Source organism: Anoplolepis gracilipes, chromosome 17, assembly GCF_047496725.1.
Source record: "Anoplolepis gracilipes chromosome 17, ASM4749672v1, whole genome shotgun sequence".
Taxonomy (NCBI): Eukaryota; Metazoa; Arthropoda; class Insecta; order Hymenoptera; family Formicidae; genus Anoplolepis; species Anoplolepis gracilipes.
The window spans coordinates 8,222,921-8,245,011 of NC_132986.1; the positions used below are offsets into that span (position 1 = coordinate 8,222,921).

The 22,091-nt window shown below is 33.3% G+C and overlaps 1 protein-coding gene across 5 annotated transcripts; it reads left to right on the forward strand.

Annotated features, from left to right (window-relative positions):
* Window positions 1-9,926: 9,926 nt before the first annotated feature.
* Rsph3 (Radial spoke head protein 3) lies at window positions 9,927-16,567 on the forward strand. 5 transcript variants are annotated; one of them, XM_072909710.1, is made up of 11 exons: window positions 9,927-10,049; window positions 10,688-11,574; window positions 12,226-12,309; window positions 13,603-13,684; window positions 13,750-13,923; window positions 14,034-14,162; window positions 14,232-14,435; window positions 14,585-14,747; window positions 14,918-15,004; window positions 15,162-15,335; window positions 16,028-16,567. In XM_072909710.1, the coding sequence occupies exons 2-10, from the start codon at window positions 10,790-10,792 to the stop codon at window positions 15,329-15,331; spliced, it is 1,878 nt and encodes a 625-aa protein (XP_072765811.1). In that variant the 5' UTR covers window positions 9,927-10,049; window positions 10,688-10,789; the 3' UTR covers window positions 15,332-15,335; window positions 16,028-16,567. The 5 variants fall into 5 exon arrangements, with proteins under 5 accessions (XP_072765811.1, XP_072765813.1, XP_072765814.1 ...); XM_072909712.1 differs by having other exon boundaries at window positions 12,229-12,309; XM_072909713.1 differs by lacking the exon at window positions 12,226-12,309.
* Window positions 16,568-22,091: the final 5,524 nt, after the last annotated feature.

The window sequence follows — 22,091 nt, forward strand, 5'->3', positions numbered from 1 at the left end:
TAATCTTCTTCGTGGGTCAGGTCGATCACGGGGGAAAAGATCGTGAGAAATCGCAATGATAGATGCGAGGGAAGGAGATCCACGAGTGAAATAAAGCCTAACGGGATTTGACGTTCGTCGAATTCCGCGGATCATCTATGCAAGACGAACTGCTCCGTGTCTGCTACAGAATTCAACGTGTTTCCTAAGCATTGTCTATTACCATTTCACGTTTTCCGCGAGTCTGGGAACTTCCTCGATATAACAAATCTCTCCTAAAGATTATTAATCTCCTGTTGTGTAATTCAAAGGAGCGCTGTTGCCTTTAAGACAGTAATTATTATTTAAAATGAGATTTAAATGGATGAAATAATGTTATCTAATAATGACATCGAATATAGACTAGACATTATCAGTTTGAAAATTTTCAGTAAAAAAATATTTCTTAATAAAACAGATACTTCAACAATACATGTATAAATTATTACGTATCCATTTGAAGAAACGCGTTAAATTTAACCGCAAACTACCCGCATGTATAATAAACTACACTCGGACGCAGTCGAGCGATGGAAAATGTTTAAGCTCACTTTTCGAGGACTATTTTTCGCTAAGCGCACGTACATTGTACGTCAGTCACGGCTTTATCTAGCGACCGTTATCTGTCGGACATTATCTACCCAGTCTATTTTGGTACGACCCTGCGTAGTCACGAGTCGAGTCTTCCGCCTCTCTGCGCCTTTAATGCAAAATATTTTTTTTTTTTTTTCTTTGGCATTGTATATTCTATTAGTAAATCATTGAAAAGTAGCGTGATAATATTCCGAGAACATAGCACCTGATGCCTGGAATATTCGGGTTCTTTCGATGATCGTAAAGAGGATCGACCAGGGTGAAATTTTCGAAATCGATCTACGACTTCCCACGAGATCTAACCTGCAGCTAAACGATATTTCACCGGCGCCACGAGGTGCCTTTTAGAAGCCAAGTCTCAAAAGAGACTGCGGTTAAACATATGGCACGGAATCATCTTTAAAAGAATATATAGGAAAAGGATTTGGATAACCGTGACACATTGACACAAATGTAACTATTATCTCATTATTGTATAGTAGTGTCATAATTAAATTATTAATTAAATATTATATAAAATGTACGAGAAACATATTCACTGTCAAACTTACATACGTTACATTTTCATTGGCAAAGTTAAAAAAAGCAAATTTTATACTTCAAACTACTGATTGGTCGTTCAAAAAATGCGTTTGTCCAGAATACAAAATTCTGTTTTATGTAAATAACTGGCATGACTCATGTTAAATATTCAGCAGAACAAAACCCATTAATAAACATACATTTTTGTAAACAGCACGTCTTTGGCATAAGTAGAATTGTTTAATTGATAAGAAAACCTTTTAAAAATACACTTGGATACACGCCTGTAAAAAATATAAAAAATAGCATTTTTAGATATTAAATAAAAGAATATTAAATATTGTATATAAATGTGAATATGTTCTATGTCATGTGTACAAGTTTCGAGTGACAAGAAAAGAACTGACATTGCAAACATCGGAATATCACAAAATATGGCATTAATCGGCAGCGTTGGGTTTTCTCCGTAATAATTCTGCGTGAAAATTAACGGGCAACATCTTATAAGCCGAGATTTCATTCGCTTAAGCGCAATACCGAAGATCCTTTTAGCTCTTAAACAATAGCCGCGTCGCGTCAACTTTCTCATAAATTTCACTGTCCCATTCGGGGATCCTCCTCCATAATTCGTCGGGATTATCAAAATCACGTCGACTACAATAAAATTTTTTTGTAATAAATATAACGTTATTTCTCGTTGATTGAATAAAAAAACTTTTCTGGGTAATAAATGTGATTTTTTTTATTCTTCGTAATATTATTAATACATTTCTACATTTTTGAAATTATTCCATAAATTGAAATTATTCTATAAAAATGATATTAATGTGAAAAGTTTTTATGAAAATTTAACACAAATGTCTATATTCACCACAAAGAAGAAAAGAAGAAATTTCTACAAGATAACTCGAAAAAGAACCAAGACAAGAATATCAAAAACATTAAGATGCCTAATAATGACAGAACGACATATATAAGAATTACAAGCAAAGATACGTTAAGATGATTACAAAATAATTTCGGTCAAGTGGTCGGTATCGAATGCGAGAAAAGCAAAAGAAAAGATATAGAGAAAAAGAAGCAGCGATAGAAGCCCCAAAGACCCAGGTAGATACTAATGGGCGCCTATTGTTTTTTCCCCACTGTTTTCCTACCTAGCATTGTCCTTACAAGTCCAGTTCCCTGTTCATCAGTTAACATTGTCTGCTGCATTAGATCGTCCTTGTTCCAAATTCGAGCTGGAGCGCGCGCGCGATCTACCGCTTTCGAGGAATGCAAAGGTTCGCCTTGTAAGGGGCGCACGGTTAAAAAAAAAAAAAAAAAAGAAAGGACTAAAAGGGAGAAAGAGCAAGCGGGAAAGGGGAAACGAGAACGAGACAAAAATGAAGAACAAACCGGCAAAGGTGGAACTATCGTGTAAACGAGATCGCCCGGGTGGCGAAGATGAGGGTTGCGCCACGAGCAGGACATACTTCCGTCTCGTTTGTTCGACCTGCTCGGTCTGTTTACCTTTGCACAAACAATCGGCCGCATCGCGGTAAAACAAACAGCAGTTCGTTTTCACACCGCGTCAAAATATTGTACCACGCTGGTGCAGATGCAAATGCGAGGTTGGACCGATTCGTCGGGGTTTCGACCCGGTTCCCCAATTAACCGTGTTTGTGTGTGACGACGAGGATCTGAAAATATTTTGACTTTGCGATGACACAAAAGTCATGTTTAACCAGATACTGAGGTAATATTGCAAGGAAGTTTCTATTCAGGATTTTTAAATCTTGATACATCGACCGTTAATAACAGATGGAAATTATGATTATTTACATCAAATTTCAGGAAAAAATTTAATATTTTTTTTCAACATTTAATATCTAATATTAAAATTTCCTTAAGAATTATTGCTAAAAAATAAATATATACATTCTATTTTTATATATCATTTATACCATTTTACAATGCATATCTTTTCAGGTAACATTCAAACAAATCGAATATACTTCTATACCAGCGAATTGTACGGAGTGCGATAATCGCGACTGGTGCTAATTCGCGGCGCGCAAGATTGATGTCTTATCTCGAGTCAGCCTCGACGAGATGAGACTGCCAAAGAAGACAAAGTGGGTTAAGAAGAAGAATGAGAAACCTGAAGGATGGCAAACGTGCTTCGGACGGCTCCAAGGAAGGGGATGGTGTAGTTGTCTTTTAAACGGAGCAACGTTACGTACCCCTGACGAATGGACAGGAGGAGGTGCCGATATCTCAACCGTAATTTATCACCCAGCTAGACCAACTAGAAAACTGGCGGGCCCCGCTCACTCGTTCGCTCGTTCGTTCCTTATGTAGACACAGGCCCATGAAGAGAAGACTGCGGACGGAAAATAGAGAAAGAGAAGAGACACGAAAAAGGGACCATGAACGTGCTCCGCACTCTGCGCTACATTCTCCCTTTCTCTCTCTTCCTTTCTTTCGGGCCCCTCGGGGCCCCGGGCCAACCCTCATTACCACGCCTCCAGACTTCCTAGTCATTATCTGGTGGTTCCAATACCGAGATCGAATTTCATCAGGAATCTCGACACTGACATTCCATAGAGATAATCATACCCGTCCTTTGCCGGTATGTGCAAACTCTTTTCCCGTGAAATCTCGATTTTTTATCCTTGGCATAATGCACTTTACATAATTTCACGGAATTACGCGCACTTTACGATGCGCCGTATTTATCATTAACGCTCAATCAATTGCCGGTGTAAACCCATTGAATACGTTGCGCAAATATAAAATTTGTTGATAATATATTATGTGGCTATTACTGGTCATTTACATTATTTGCATTATACTGATATTTGCATTATATTCGTATATACAAAAAAATGTTACTTCTAAAAATCATACAATATTGTAAGAGGGAGATTTTGGAATACATGTATGTAAAATAGCAAAATAATATATAAAACATAAACAAAAAAAAATTTGCCTGGAATTTTAAGTAATTTCAGAAATATTTAGCAATTAATAACAATTATTCATAACAATTTAATAAACATGTTATACACTTCACTGTCACATAAATCCTGTACAAAAGAGAAGAGCTAGTTAATATCGATATAAACTGCCAGATAGGGATGAAAACTCAATCGTTAGTCAACACGCGATCTCAATTTTCCCAAAAGTTTCCAAACGTCCTAAGAGCAGCGAAAATTTCTCGAGATAGGTCCCGGAAGATTCCGTTCGTGGGTTGGTTGTAAATAATTAAAAAGGTCCGACAAAACAAATATATCGTTTCGCGCAGTGTGATAGATGATGTTGCTTATTCAACATCCTGAGTGAAGAGAAAGACGAAGAGCGTATAGTCAGAGAAGACAATGATAGGTGGAAGAAGAGAAGGAGAAGGAAAGAGAGAAGAATCAAGACTCGGTGGGCTTTTAGGGGGCCTTACGTGGACCCAGAGAGGGTTCAAGGGCGTGCTGGACGTTGTCGAGGTAGAAAGGCGAGGCAATTAGGAGGCACAGCAGGGTGCCAAAATCTCTGCTCTCTTCCTCTTTCTCTCCCAAATCAAACTACCACCTCCCTACGCCCACACTTCCTTATTCTCTTCTACTACTTCGGCGGACCGCGCTTCCTCGACGGACCGTTCGCTATCAAGAAAAACGTCGTTACATCTCTTAACAGTGAATAATATCTTTGAGTTAAATCATAATACTATGATATACATATACAATATTAATGATGATTTCGGATAATATTAATTACCTGTGATCACACCTTTGCATTTAGATTTTGAGAATTTGACAGAACGTTCCAAAAATATGTCGTTTTCAAATATGTGATTAAATTATATAATATGTAAGAAAATATTTTGATAAAATACTTGATCTTTATACATATACATACATAAAAATCAAATATTTTATAAAAATATTTTCTTATATATCATAATTTAAACACATATTTGAAAATTTCTGGAACGCTTTGTCAAAATCTATATATATATATATATAGTTATTATGAATTTTAATTTAATCTATCAATATATTTTTAATTATATTATTTTTAAATAAAAAATTAACATTAATCTTAAAAGAAATATTTATATTAATTTATCAAATTTAATTTAACTTCTTAAAAATAGACATTTTATTTATTTATTAGATTATTTATTTATTTTATTAAATTTATTGTATCCAGTTGTATTATTAATATTAATATTAATATTGAGATTGTTTGACTGATGATTTATTTACAGAGTTAAAATATTTTTTTTATTACATATTTTTATTCAATTAATATTTATTATAAATATTTATCACTTAACATTTATCACTTAATAAACATCCTCACACTCTGTCACATACCTATCGGCAATAGACGCAACCTCGTACCCAACTCGGTAAAGTAGAAAAGTACAAGTCTCACCCGATATAAGTATCGATTTAATCCTACTACCCGGTATAGGTATTGATTTGATCATCTCCCTGGTAGAAATCAACTTTTCCTATAATAGCTAAATCTGTCTTGATAAAAAAGTAATAAACTTTTTCTAAGATAGATAATTTAATTTTTAATGTACGCTCTATAAAATTAAATAAAATTAATATTAAAAATTTTACATATATTAAAAAAATATTTTTAACATTATAGTATTAAACTTGTATAAAACTTGTATTACTAAAACTAAATTATAATGTTGTTGCATTAAAACAAAAATATAAAAATACACTAAAAAGAAAACGATACAAAACAAGATGTGGGTATAATTTACATATATATAATTTTAATTAGCAATAAGGAAAACTTGTATAAAATAATATCCTTATAAATTATAATATATAAAACTCTAATTTGCGTTTTAAATAAATTTAAATCATAAGAATTTAAAAATTTCGTATCTTAGATACGGAAAACTGCAAGTCGCTATGTCAATAAAAGTAATTTCAGAATTGATCCGTTTCTATAGCAACAGACAAAGAGCTCAGTAATGAATAGGATCCGCCCTGAGAAGTCGAGTTATCTCTCTTCATAAAAGCTAGAAGCCGCGCGACAATTTCCAGAATAAAATTCAACGCATTTAAATTGTGCAAAAAAAATTAACAATGACTACAAGAACGACAGAACGATGTCGAATGTGCAGTCGCGGATTACCATCTTACAATATACCCCTCGATGCATGCGAGAGAAAGGAGACCTACACTTTCGTGAAGAGCCCGAGGGCAATATTACACATTCAAAAGAAATACAGAAATCCTCCGATGTAAGTACAATTTAACTCTTTGCTTAACAAATATTGTATAACATATAGTTGTACCATATAAAAAGAAATTTTATTGTGACATGGAAAATCACTTACAATTAGCAAACATCGACAAACTTATACAGATGTAAGGATTTTAACAATTTGCAAAGGAATCATTTTATGCGTATCTTCTATTGAACCATGTATATAAATATAACTGAGTAAAAGATTACTGTTAAACATACATTAGAAAAATTTCATATTCCTATTACCAAAGAATTTAAATTGTTTTCCAAAATTTATCTTTTTCCAAAAAGATAACGTAATGAAAATCATACATGCTGCTGATAATTGAACAAGCCATTTAGCATAATTAATAAAAAAATAGCTTTTTTTATATCGATATATTTTCACGTTTTATTTTCACATTTATTGTTGATGCAACAAGTGTACGATATGTAATAACCATACTTATTTAACGACCTTAGGCAAATGTACGCCTTAATCATTACCTGAATGAATGACCACCACAAACATACACTAGGACAGGGAAAACATATTATGTTCGCCTCTTTATATATGTAACATTGTGCTAAGTTTATACGAAAGTGTGAACTTTCAACTTTACAAAGACATCTAAATGTATTAAAATAGTCATATTAAAAGTAGAGTCATTCAATTTCTCTCTCTCTCTCTCTCTCTCTCTCTCTCTCTCTCTCTCTCTCTCTCTCTCTCTCTCTCTCTCTTCCTCTCTCTCGCGCGCGCGCGTATAGTATATCATTATAATTTTTCTCATTTTTTATATTGCTCAAACATTAATATTGTAGGAAATCAGAAAATATTTACTGCTCCCAATAAACCTAAATGATCTCGTTAAACTAGAAAAAATTAGTTATGTATCACTGTGGATAATAATTTTGTTAATTTCTCAAATAAAGAATTAATTCTGACAATTTATCTATTTGAAAGAAATTATTTAGAGTACACTTTTTCTCTCTCTTTCCTTTCTAAAACTAAACGGAGAATATCAATAACTGGAAAAGTACAACACATTGATAATGCAATAGCCATTTGATCTATACATTACTGCGTTTATAGAATAATACACAAGAGGGAATGACCGCAGCAGTAGTTGATATTATCGTTAACTATCATACACGAAGGAGTACACAATATGATGTACACTATACACTTGCTTCATGCGATTTCCATTTCTATATGGAAATATAGTTTGTTGTAGAAATACTCTCTTTCCGCAAAAATCTCACACTCATGAGTTAGGACAATATTTTTATTAGCAAATTCTATGAAAACAAAAGATATAGAAGAAAATTAATTTTTTTTGGTAATAAATAAAATTTTAAAATAATAAAATTTTGAACTTGTAGACCTTCCGAATTTTATATTTACAATTTTATATTTACAATATTTTATATTTATATCTTATGAAGTTTTAAATGCGAGTAAATTTGTTATTAAATCTCGCTATCGATTGAAAAATATTAAACAAATAAAACTATGCATGATAAACTAAAGAATTATTTATATGAATATATCATCAAAAAGAGCTAACCTACTTTTATACTTTATTATTCTATAAAGTTTTATAAAGTTAGACGTACAACACAACTTTGTTAAACAACCGTTTTTCTGACTGATGGCTGCGTACTATATTTAGCATTAAGCCCTTTGCATGTTACATAATAAAATAACTTGCGAGTGATATTGATTAGAATAAAGAAACGCGCGTTTTATGTTACATTCGGAGGAAACAATCGAGAATGAATTAATAATAATGACTTTCTACGTAAGGCTGCCTTAAACGAAAACGTCAATTCTCTGTTAATTAATTAAGAGATCGATGAGTAATCTGCATGTTATCGAGAAAAATCGTAATGTTGAATAAAAAACAATTTTTTTTCTATTCTATAAAACTAAAAGAAAAATAAAAAGAAGCATAATACGTATAGTAAAATTGTGTACATAAAAGTGTTCTACTTATTTTATCATTTTTCTAACAGCAATATATCGGCTTTTTAAGCATATGATTGCACGCGATGTTTCACGCAAAACGCAAGAAACCAGTCAGAAATTTCTTCAACACCCGCAGCGTATTAATATTAATATAAAATGCGATAAAAATTCGTCTTTACTACACATATTTCATTAATACAAAATGTAGTAAAAATTCAATTACGATTAATCTTACTCACTTCTTAAATAAAAATTAGTTAAAGATTTTTGACTTGTTTAGCATGGAAAAGACAAGTTTATGTAAAGATATAAAAGATAATTATATAATAATTCTGAAACGTACAGTGACTTCTATTTTAGGAGCTGATGGAACGATAACATATGATAAAGTACTATTGACGATCGTAAATACAATAGCCATGGGTCACTATTTGTGGCACTATTCGACTATAGATCGATAAATCAAGCAATTACGCTCATGCAAGGACGAAAAAACGATCTCTTATTACACCGCGCACGAACTTGGCAACAAACTTCTATATTAACAAATTTCTCCTATCATTTTCTGGATCTCAATGGTCAATTCGTTAGATCAAAAATTTCTTGTAATATGTCAAAAGCTTTATAGATAAGGATACCTCGTCATAAATCTGGATATTACGATAAAATTTGTAGAAAGAAAAAGTCATACTATCCATGTAAAATTCACGTAAAACAATTTATTTACGAGATCTTTTTCAAAAAAATACCATTCAATTTCGTTTGCTGAGAATAAATTTATCGTCAGATTAATAAACACTACATAAAATGTCAGGTATAATACATCTTCGAGGAACACGAAACACGAATTCAAATGATTGCGGTACATATGTATAATAATACATAAGTACAACCCTAAATGTACATATTTTAAAAAACTGGAATTGTAATTTAACTAAAAGTAAAAATTATATTGCAAGCGTCATATATAAATTATAAATCACATATTTATAATATCCCTAATAATCATACTCTAAATCTGTCCATTTTTCATGCACATTATTTGCATAAATCGCGTGATAAGAAAATACCTTACTCATCTCATAATCCATTTTCCACCTATCGTTCTATCGCGTGCATACTATATACAATACGGCTACAAAGCAAAGCAGAACAGTTATATCTGTGAAAGACTTTTGAAAGATAAGAAGCCTTGACATCAAGATTATTTGTAAGAAATTTTTTTCAACCCAATGACACACATACACATGCATATATATGTATATATAATATTTCTTTCATTAAAAAATTAAGAATTGCGCGTGTTTTATTCGTTTAAATCTTGATTTAAGCTATAAGCTGAGTTTTCGCGATAGACTGACACGATAAAATACGCATTTCACCTTGAAGTGTTGCTAGGTTTGCAAGTTCCTGGACAGGTTCCCTAGGCGAGTGACGGAACCCCAACCGTATTCCACCCTCTATAGGTGTACTTAAGCATGCGCAACATTCGCGGTGGTCAGCATTATTGAGTGGCCGGTAGCGCGGGGCGAGAATATATGTGCAACCTGACTACGGTCTATATCGGTCGATTCTAAGGACATTGTCCAGTCTCTGAACTCCCCCGCGAAACAGTCAGTAATGTTGCGACCGTACTCGACGAACGACTACGACATTTTCCTTTTTCGAGCTTCCGCGACCAGCAAAATCGCCGATTCGGCACGAGTTTCGCACAGTACGTATTAATATATACCGATTGACAAATATATCGATATAATTTTGGAGAGTTTTAATTTTCATGTTATAAATACGCAAAAATGATATTTATTATTATTTATTCATAACGATGAAAACGCAACGATTTACATAATAAATGGGTACGTTATTTATAGAAAAGTGACGCAAATCCGAACATTAAAATTCATTTAATAATAATAAAAGTTATTTAAAGCAGAATTCGTTTTGATGTACTGTTCATATACTATAATATCTTATTTTGAATTGTTTAATGGAAATAAATATTTGCACTAAAAAAAAATCTTCATTTTTTATATATTATTTTATCAGGATTAGTACAAATATATATTTTTTCGCCATAAGCGTTAAGTCTCGCGAAATTACTGCTCATTTCGCAATTAAACCAACTTGGTCGTAGCTAGATCTCGTGACTTTATCGGTGAATAATTTAAGAATAATTACGAACATCACGCTCACGTAAACTTTGCTATGTTTTCACTTCGCAAACGTAGACGATCGATCAGTGAACGATCAATGGACCATAATTGCTTTACCTAAGATTTTCGAGACACATCTTTTTTCCTTTAACGAATAAAATTATATCGAATAAAAGAAATAATTTTCGAAATTTTAAAGGGAAACCACGCTTGAAAGACAAAACACGTCGCATAATTTTATTTATCTTCGATCGATTTACGATGTTCGCTGCGCAATCGTGCGTCTGAAGAAATTAGAAGGATGCCAGCCGGTATTTCGGCTCTGGCGCCGTCGACGGACGCGGAATCTTTCGAACATGAGGCAAAGAATCCGCCAGCCTTTACGATCCTACAGAAGGATGGCCTGGACTCGAGTTTGCCGCTTTTACATATCAACGAGGATGACGGAATGAACGCGCCGCGCTTTACCAATCTCAACAACATGAAAAATGCAATGAAGAATGATCTCTACAACTGTAGACGTATCAGCAAATCCAACGAACATCTGGTTCTGGCTAATCTACAATCAAACCAAACCAATCCTCTGAAAAAGAAGCAGCAAAGCAAAAGTCAAGATAACTTAAACGAGGAAAGACCGCCTATAATTAAGCCTAACGTCATCCTATCCACGGAAGATTTCAATGAGGTGCTTAACGCAAAATTAAAAAAAATACAGGAGCAAACCGAGGCAGAGCAAGGTCGCAGATCGCCCAAGAAATCTATCTCGCCCCAGAAAAAGCCATTCATCACGACCGTAAGGACGGGAGAATTTCTAATGCCTCCGCCGGAAGTGGCGGCTCTACTCGGTATCGCGCCCAGCGGAAACGATGAGGAACTGGTGGACGGATGCCCGATTAAAAGCAGATTCAAACCGCTAGTATCGCTGGCTAAGAGACCGGAGGTACGTCACAGTAGTCACAACGCCAGATGTCCGGCTGCCCTCAAGGCTACCGTGGACTTCTCTCTTGGCATGATGAATGCCACTACTATCGCCACGGCCTCGACCTTAGACGAGCGGGCGAGAAGATTCAAGAGGAGTGAACCGCCGTAAGTGACGTCGAGATTATATAACACGGTTACATTACATCGTGATCTCAGCTGTTCAATTAGCATGTCGTCACTTTACAATTAATCACAGATGGATCAGATTCAGGAGCGGAATTCATGCTCTCTCTTTTTCCACAAAGCTTTTCTAAAATTATATAATTATATATTATATAAAATAAAAGGGTTATTTTTTAAAAATATCTTCTTAATATAATTAAGTATAATTATTTTTTTACTACAAAAAAATTGTACTAGTTTAAAATTAATAATCTTTGATCCTGAAAAGTCTCCTTTTTGTCCATTGAATTTGGTTTGCATCGTGCGATAATACGATCGAAACTTTTCGCAGATGCAAATCGCGATATCGAATCTTACGTTCGTTTCATATCATCCCCGTCGAAAATTCGATGCCCAAGACGACGTAGATGTTACTGAAATATAATCAATCGGTCGAGACAAACCGGCCGAGAGAAGTGTGCGAAAAGATTTCCCCGTCTTCTCAATAAGCATGCGTATAATATGAAAACACAAAAGGTGTTTCCGACTTAAAAACCAACGGGCAACGATGAAAGCGCGTGAATGAAAAATGATGAGAGGCACTTCTGAGAGGAGGAAAAGGGCGTATAAGAAGAGCGGGAATTGTTTTTCTAGCAGATTCCCGCAGACGCCGCGAGCTTTACCAAAAAAGTTGGCACCGATCGAGGGCATGATGAATATGCTGCCGAGGCTCCGCGGGTAACAAAAACACCTTATACCACCACCAGTGGCACCACACTTATCACTGATCTTTTATTTGATAGCAGCTGCTTTTTTTCCGCTTTTTTTTCTTGTCGTCGGCCGATTTATTCTCGTGCGCTTGCAGTCGCATTCGAATTATCTCTCTCTCTCTCTCTCTCTCTCTCTCTCTCTCTCTCTCTCTCTCTCTCTCTCTCTAACAATAAGCCATTGTCGCTCATGATGCACCACAATTTAAATACTCAACAAAAATTGTATTTAACAGAAATAATCGATAATATTAACTTTACTTCCTTTTTATTATCGAGAAGAATTTTTCCATATAACTATTATATTAACATAAGTGAATCTGATACAAAAAAAATATATTACGTTTTTCAAACAAAATGCTCAATTTTACTCTTCAATTATTTTATTATCTTTTTAACAAAATAAATATATTAACGATTGTTTTTTGCTACAAGTATAAAAAAGCAATTTATACTCTCTTTTAAGAAATTATCACAAGTCATCTATAAATATACTACAGTAGACCTAAACGTGCTGTGCACATAAAAGTATGTCGTCAATACATAATAAACTTTACCGTACTTGCGATGGACACTGTCGTGATTGTTATCGAAAACATTAGCGTGCAGCAGGGTCGTAGACACCATCGTTTTATTACTATGCGATTAAAACTCATGCTTCATTAAATGCGAGCAGACAGATGTACCTGACACAAATATAATTTTTAATGACAGTTTGCATATATATTTAAAAATCATTTCTTTTTTATGTATTATAATTTGCTGCGTGACATTTTTTAATCATCTCTTTTAATCATTTTATTTTATATAAATATATATAGTTAGTATGTACTTGTCGACAATAATCGAGAGAGCAATTGGATTTCGTATTATTTTGATAAATTGAAGAATTGACAAGACTAAAAGTCAAAAATGGTTTGATCAAAAGATTAGCAAAATATTTAAATTTAAATTAAATTCAAAATTTGAAAATATCCAAATATACATTGAAATAAATAAATATAACATAATATAAATATAATACAAATATAATATTTCAAATTAAACAATTAATTGAAAATTAGGTATATTGAAATCATTACAATTTTATGTATATGTTATATTCTCAAAGAAACTTATTATTGCAAAGTTTATCGATGTTTGCAAGAGTGACGGTCCCGCAACAATCATTACTCAGCATGTTAAACTCAGCTGAACTTTTTTCAGATATGTTTGATAACCGTTAAGACTCATATTTCACTATAAATTGAACGTTATTTTGCAGCGAACAACCAATTCCTTTCGGGAACATCATGTTTGACCGTCGCGTGGCTCGCGGTAGTACATGCGCTCCCGTTCCTGCTCTAGTAAGTACTCGCGAGTCTTCCAAAGTAAAAGAATTTTTTTAAATTAAATTCACATATTTATCTAGATCGATGGGGAACAATCGATAGCAGCAAGGCAAGCGGAAGCGAGACGAAGACACTTGGCGAGGAAACGTGCTCAGATACAAGCTTGCAGAGCGCTTGTCGCGAGGACGGGTTCACCTCCTCCGGTTCCTGGGAGAAAACACGAACCAGTGCAAACGGAAATCTTTCTCGAAGAGGTTAATTAAAATTTGTATATCTCTTTTTTATTATAGAGATTATTTATTATTTTTCATTACGACAAATTCAGCCTGAATTCAAATTTTAATATTAATTTATTATATTTAAGTTGGCTGAAAAGCCGGATGAATCCGAAGTAGCCACACAAACCGATTACTTTTTGGAAAAACCGGAACCACCAAGTTATTATCCCAGCAAGATTGGTCAAGACGCTTGCACTCAAATCGAACCAGGAGAGGTACGTGCTTAACGTTCTATCGTGACACTAGTTTTGTAGAATATAATATTTGTATCGTGACATTTTCAGCTCTTTGATTATGACACTGAAGTTCAACCGATTCTCGAGGTGTTGGTAGGCAAGACTATCGAGCAAGCTCTAATCGAAGTTTTAGAAGAAGAGGAAATCGCTACTCTTAAGGAACAGCAGAGAAGGTTCCACGAACTACACGCTGCTGAGAAAGCTGAAGAACAACGATTGGCGGAAGAGGAGAGGAGACGTAGAGAGGAAAAGGTATTATTATCACGCATTTTGATATCTCAACATTCTTTCATCTTTTAAATATCTCGTCTCTATTTTTTTACATTATCGTATAGCTATAAAAGAAAGTGTATCACACGCGTAAAAGATTAAAAAGCAAATCTGTTTCCGATCCATTTCAGGATCGACGCCTGAAACAACAAGAAGAAAATATAAAGACGCAGCAGGAAACCGAGGAACGAGTCGCGGCGGCGGTATTGTTAACGGGATACATTGCTGAACTTTTACCCGCAGTTCTGGAAGGCCTGAAAATGTCTGGCTACTTATTGGACGAAATCAAGGCCGGTTCGTGAGCTCGCAAGACTGACTACTTTTTCTGAATTTGTTAACCATAAAGGTTTCTTAATTTCTCTTTATTTGTCGATTCAATCTTTTGATTAAGTTTCTTTTCGTCCTTGATTATTTTATTCTTTATTTCATCTATAAACGAAAAATGCAAACATTACTTATCGTAGATGTCGAAGAAGGTTTCATGCCGTGGTTGATGAAAGAAGTTAAAAAGGAGATGGGTAACATGATCGAGAGCAGAGAAATGTTAATGGGTAAGACCTGCTAAAGGCAAAAATATATTTATTCTTTCTCAAATGTCACTTAAAATGTAAAAATAAAATAGACTGGACAGAGATTTATTTGTGTGCAATACTATCTCTATAGAATATAACTCTATAGAATAGAACTTAACCGCACAATTTTTTACAGAAATTATTAGAGAAATTTTGGAAAACCGCGCGCAGACGTACAGACAACTCGGCGAAGAATATGATATTTCAAAAGAAAAGAAAGTGATGGATAATTTGGAAAAAGGTGGAACTGATAGCAATTTCGTGAATTACGAAACGCCTATGATGGAAAATCATAACGTGATTTAATGTGGTAAATATATTTGCATATATTTGCGACATAAAGATCGAAGGAGATTTTATTTAACAGTTATTTAACAGTTAATCAGAATTAAAAATTAGACAAAATTTAAATCTAAGAGAGTGAACAGAGACGTAAAAAATAAGAATTACTCTACCGGATCGTAAATATTTAATAATATGTATGTACAATATATATCCGATAATACCTACATTTCATTATCGCGCAATTCGATGGGCGTTAATGATGCACTTGGGCTAAAAAACGAGCAAATCGTAGTTAGCTTTCGGATTTAGGGATTCACCTTAACCAGCACAAAAGCAATTTCCGAGCCCGGTACCTTCTATATTAAGCAGTGTACACAGCTGTGCAACAAATCCATCTCCTCCGCTTGCACCCCCTGACAGGTCACCGCAAGCCTCGCAATCCCTATCGCAAACAGTAACTATCGAAAGAACGCGAAAAACCCATCGGAAATTAATTATCGATTCGCAAAGTCAGCGCGGTGTAATCTCTCAGAAAGCATGCAAAGAAAAAAAACTAACTTTTATTCAGAACAATTTTATTACTAGAGAATTTTAACACACGTATTACTTTAAAAAGACTATACATATTCTGCTTATAACATATGTATATATTAATATAATATATTATTTGTAAAACACACATATAATGTTAATAATTCATCGCTTATCTGTCTGTAGTCTAAACTGACTTGGGAATCCATAATGCTGCACTACATACATTTCAAGATGGTTTAACATAATTACATTCCAAGATGTAATTTATGATTTATGATTGTTAGAGCCATTCTAAAAATATCTCTCTTTTAAAAAAATTTAGTATATATTAAATAAATAAAAATATAACGAGAGTTTAAGCAAAGTATATTTTTCTTATCAGGAATTATTCATGTTTACTAATTGTAAGTTACAATAGTTTTTAAAATGATCTCTTGAGCTCTCAAGATAAAAGTCTGCTAGTTGGCATCTTAAAAGTCACTTCTAGGTTCTGGTAAATCGATTTTCGTGGATTATCGTCTAATCCGGATTGAAGAGTTGCCGCAGCTGAAGATATTTCTCTTATGTCGAAAATAACAAATGTAATCTTGTTAAAACAAAACGTGTTCTTGCTATCATTATTTAGACTATTATTTCAAATAACAGAAATTTTTCAAATACGAAGTATTGTCGTAGATTAATTATATTAATAAGAATGAGTTAAAAATGGAAATGAAAAGTAGAGTGACAGTTAATAAATTAGATTTTGTACAATTTTAATTTTAATATATAATTTTTTATATAAAATGTATAATTTTAATAAGAATTGTAAAATTCTTATAATAAAAATTGTAAAAAGAATTATAAAATTAAGTTAAAAAAAAATTTTAGATAGAAAATCAAGAAAATAAATAGATAGTGATAGAGCACACGAAAACATTTTCATATATGCGTGTGTATACAAATCTCAGAATGTAAATTAAAAGAAATCTTTATTATTCTTTTTATCAAAGTTATCCAAACTGGAAATTAACATTTTTAATTATATTAATAAATATTAAACATTTAATTCAGAAAAAAGTTATATTTAAAAAAATATATTCAATCTTTCTTGTATAAATTTGTTCATGAAAAAATAATATTTTTCAACATAAGTTCACATTGTTAACATACATATTATTAAAATCAGTATATCAGTAAGAATTAAAATCAATATGTTCATTTTAAATATGACAGATACTATGTGTATGTGATAAGAGATCATTTTCGAAATCCATCTACATATAGACACATGCATAGACCACCGATACACCGCGAAAGTAAAAAAACCTGTCCGCTCCAATCAGGATTAGATCAATCATAATGGGATGAGGTTTCACGCTGAATTAAGATCGGCACAGTTTTAAAAAGCCACCCACCCTCTTTAACTCACCCCTGGCGAAAGAGCAGGGTGAGATAAGGGAACATATTGTATTGGATTAAATTAAGCAGGGGACTACTTTCTCGTACCGAGCATTATATGCACAAAACTTGTGTGCCAAGTGAGTCGTGTTTTCCGGGGGGCAGTCTACCACGCGGAGGGGAAGAGGAAAGAACGAAAGGGGGTAAAAGATGTCCGATGCACCGGTCCGAGGACCGGTATATGCCGCGAGGGATCTCACATTTATTTTGTCATGTGAGCCTTGTCACCTGCATCTCCATGTGATTTTTTTCTCGCTGCGAATACGACACATGCGAATTTAAGAATACTCTTATTGTAAAATTGCGCAAAATAAACATAGTACGAGTCAGCTTATTCTTTTGAATAAAATTATTCATTGCTATTCATTTTTTTTACAATTTAACTTTACAACTTTCACTTACACGATAAAAATCTTATACAATTTATTAGATTTTATACAATTTTACAATATTTTATAAATGTGTTCCTCTTGACTCTATTCACTCGAGTGAAAATGAAAGAGACACTGTCATATTTTAATATTTGCAGAATAGACAATCATAGATTGGATTGACTCTTAAAATCAAGTAAACAGCTCCTAATGGTTAAATACTGCCTTAAACGCGGGGCGCATGATCAGGGATAGAGAATGTAGGGTAGACGATGGTCACGTGTCATGTTACATGGCACTCGTTTCTGCGGGACAAGGACAATATGTCGATGTGGCACGTGAACAGCGGAAGTGCACTTTAACTTTTCTTTTACGTGGAATGCAAGACAGATAGATTTGCAACACTTTAGAAATATATTACATCTAAATTTTTCTCTGCATATTTTTTGTATAAAAATTATTCAAAACTAATAATAATTATTACTGTTATTATAATTATAAGCAATAGTACGATACAATTATTGTTTTAATATTTCAATCGATATAATAAATATAACATAGACTCTATCTACAAATGAAGTAAAAAGTAATATAATATTAAATACAAAAAAAGCAATCAATGAAGATTATTAAATAGAATTTTTAGATAAACAAGAAATCGTTAAATCGAGATGACGCCAGATCTGGATGACGCGATTCGCAGCGAAAATTAATAATACATAAGCCATCGCCTCGTTCGCGTACGTTACCATTAGGGACAGACTTTTGACACTTGCAGAACCGAGACGAATCACCTTTACGACCACCTCCCCGCAAAGGCGACCATAACTCAGGATTGTAGTAAAGGGACGGAGAACAATAGCATTGGTTCCCTCTCTACATAAGGATCCGCACGCACATCTCTCGCCACCGACGACAATCCGAACTCGACACGCATACATATATCGCGTCTACGCATTTTTAAATGTATGCAAAAATATACTTATCGATAACGATGATATAATATAGAAAATTTTTATAAAGTATATGATTAAATTTAAATAGCTCCGTATCTTTATATCAAATTCTTAATCTTGAAAAAACATGAGAATATGTACATGTAACTGATTGTGTGGTATGTAATATTTTACTAATATTCTTATAATAAAATAATATACAAACTATAACAAATTTTTGTATGAAATTATTAAAAATATATTTTAAAAGTCTCTTCTTTCATTACATATTAATGTTTTAAATATATAAAAATGAGTATTTTTAGTTAAACTCAACAATGTCATATTCTCCAGACATACACTTACATCTCCTCGTCACACCGGGTGCTTGGTGCACGGCTTGGTACGCGAATACAAGCTCGTAGAGCTAGAGAGGGTGTTACCGCGCGTGGGCTTATTTTGAGCATCTCACCCTGGGGATGCAGCAATAATACGTAGATGATAATCGCGATATTAATATCGCATTGGGAAGCGCACACATGCGTGCAAGGGGCCCATTGGTCACGGCGAAACACTTGCTTGGGCTTGCTGGCTTCGCGGTTCTCTGAATTGCACCCTGATTTTAGAAAGAGACAACTAGAGGGTACAACCCTCCGCCGCGATGCGACAAGCACAAATTTATCAACAAACTGCGAGAAAGATATAATATTCCGCCAATATTTAGTAGAATATTACTTACCAAGAAATTATTACAAAAGTAATCATAAATATCTATTATTTACAAAATTATTTTATTATATTATTGCACTAAATAGTCCTAGTAAATTTTCACACATTTTTATACAATTTGCACTCTCTCTCTCCCTCTCTCTCCTGACAGCTTCTTTAATAATTACGTCTTTACTGGCAAGCTTTCCAAGTCTTTTATACTTCTGTTTACTACGAATCGTACAAGGGGGGTTGGAACACTTGCCGCGTACATTTTGGGGCACGATAGAATGGCGAAACACTAGTGCTCGAGTTTCCAGCGACCAGAGAGGGGTTGCAAGGGATGGTGCGGCTTGTGAACACTCGTGTCATTCCCTGCTCCGACAGCGTACACGTGGATGAATCACGTCGCCCGTGTAAGAGATCCGCGGTGAAGGGACCATGCCCTTCTTCTGGTTCCAGATCAGACTGGTTAAGCTACATGTAGCTTTGAAAGCTTGTCTTAAGAGAATTTACGCAAAGATCGAACATAATTAACGAAAGAGAGGAAAGTATATTTAATATAAGAATATTTAATATAATATTAAAAATATTATAAATATTTTTTTATAAGTATCTCGTTTAATCATTTGTTCTTTTACTTTTTATCTTCTACGACAGAAGCTAAATTTTCAAATTCAACTATTAAATCTTAGATATATGTATGTACATTTTTCTATATATTAAAGTATTGAAAGAAATTGACAATTTGACTTTTTTTAAATTTGTTATTGGAAGAGAATTTTGTATAACATAAAATCAATTATCGAAAGAGTTAATTATATTATTTTTTAACTTAATAAAAGCTTCAAACTTTTAGACTTGTTTAACATGTAAATTTAAGTAATTCTAAAGAATTCTTAAAGAACACTGCACTATAATTTCACGGCAAAATTACTGGGTATGATTTAAAATAAATCTCATTGAACTTATTGAGAAATGGTATCATATTTCTTCATAAATAATTTGTAATTCGTAAGATACAGTTTAAGTATAATTCCATATTTAAAATAGACAGTGTCTATAATAAATAATTGAATAGAAAATAATATAAATGTATGATATAAGTGTATAATAAGTCATTTATTCGTCGTGTATAAGAAGTCATTTATCGCGTATAAAATAAAAAAAATAAATCTTTTATTTTGCGAAATTCTATCACTTTAATCATCACATCGATATTCAACTGTGATATTCAATTATCACGTGAACATTAATCTTGTCGTTGAAAGGAGAAGTGTGTCATGTGCAACGAGAAGCGTTTTATCGAGATCATCTATCGCGCGAATGTAAAAAAGAAAGAGAGATACGTATTGATATAGCGGTGGATCGTGCTGAGTGCATCAAGATCGACGGAAGATTAAGCAAATTCGGACGATATCGCGCCTACGCGATCAACAATCCGGACCACCGAGAAGAATGAGCCACTTAATTTCCTAATCAACCGTTGATTCAGATGCACCTTTCGGCGGATCCCTCGTAATACGGAGACGCATAGTAGGCCGCAGCTGAGCCAAACAATGTCCTTTCACATGAGGCTTTTATAGCCCCATTCAATGTACTAAAGGTCCTCTCCTGGTCCACTATTTTGTTGACCCGCGAAACAAGTCTACGTCTTCGTCAAAATTGAAAAAATATCATACTTTACAATAATACAATCGTGATCAAGGCGCAATGATTGGCGGCACAATAATTATCATTATTTTTACATTTTATCGTGCAACGCATTGTATCTAAATTTTTTAATTTATAATATTTTTATTTATATCTATGTGGAGTTTTTTCTATTTGTTGGAGCAGGTACTATTTTTTCGTCACGTCATATGATGCACATCTTGTATATCGTTAATATATAGAAAAATAACAATAAAAAAATATATATATATGTATATATAGGTCTATTTTTATTAATAATTTATTTAAATTAATTATTAATAAATCAGAACATTACATACACACACACACATATATATACATATATCATTAATGTAATTAATAAAAATAGATTTCACATTGCATTTATTTAAATACAATGCAATTCATTTAATTTAATTATTAATAAATAAAAGCATATTATATACATAAAATTTTCTATTTGTTGTTTTTTTCTATGTATATTAATAATATGTAATAATAATATTATAATATAGTATATTAATAATCTATATATATTAATAATATACAAGCAGGCTACAACACCACGTGATGAAAAAGTAGCACCTGCTGCAGCAAATAGAAAACCCCTAGGAGTCTACGACCAGCTAGCTCCTCCTACCCTGCATGGTTGCACCAACGACATGGTTCAGAAGCAACTGAAGGGCCCATCTATAACCGATTCTTAAATACAATTACATATACGTATTTACTCATACAGAGAAACATCGAGGGGAAAGCGCAGCAGCTACACCAATGATCAAAATTAGGCACCACCCCCAGACATATTTAAAGCGTGCACGAAATCGTCTCTATGTTAGTTGATATTTTAACTTGGTGCCATGACTATACGAATCATTAATGTTTGTCGGTTCAGAGTACGCTTTGTAAAAATTTCATGTTGTGACAAGAATACATTTCGAAAATGTTATAGTGTATTTTTTCCAAATTTTATGGTATAATGTTTCGAAATTTTCACTATATCGATATTTTTAGTGTGATTGAAAAAATATCACTAACTCTCAGACGCATCTTCTGGAAATAGTTTGTAAAAAAAAAACTTTAGGACAAAAAGAGAAAGCAAGTTTGCGAAAAGTCTTT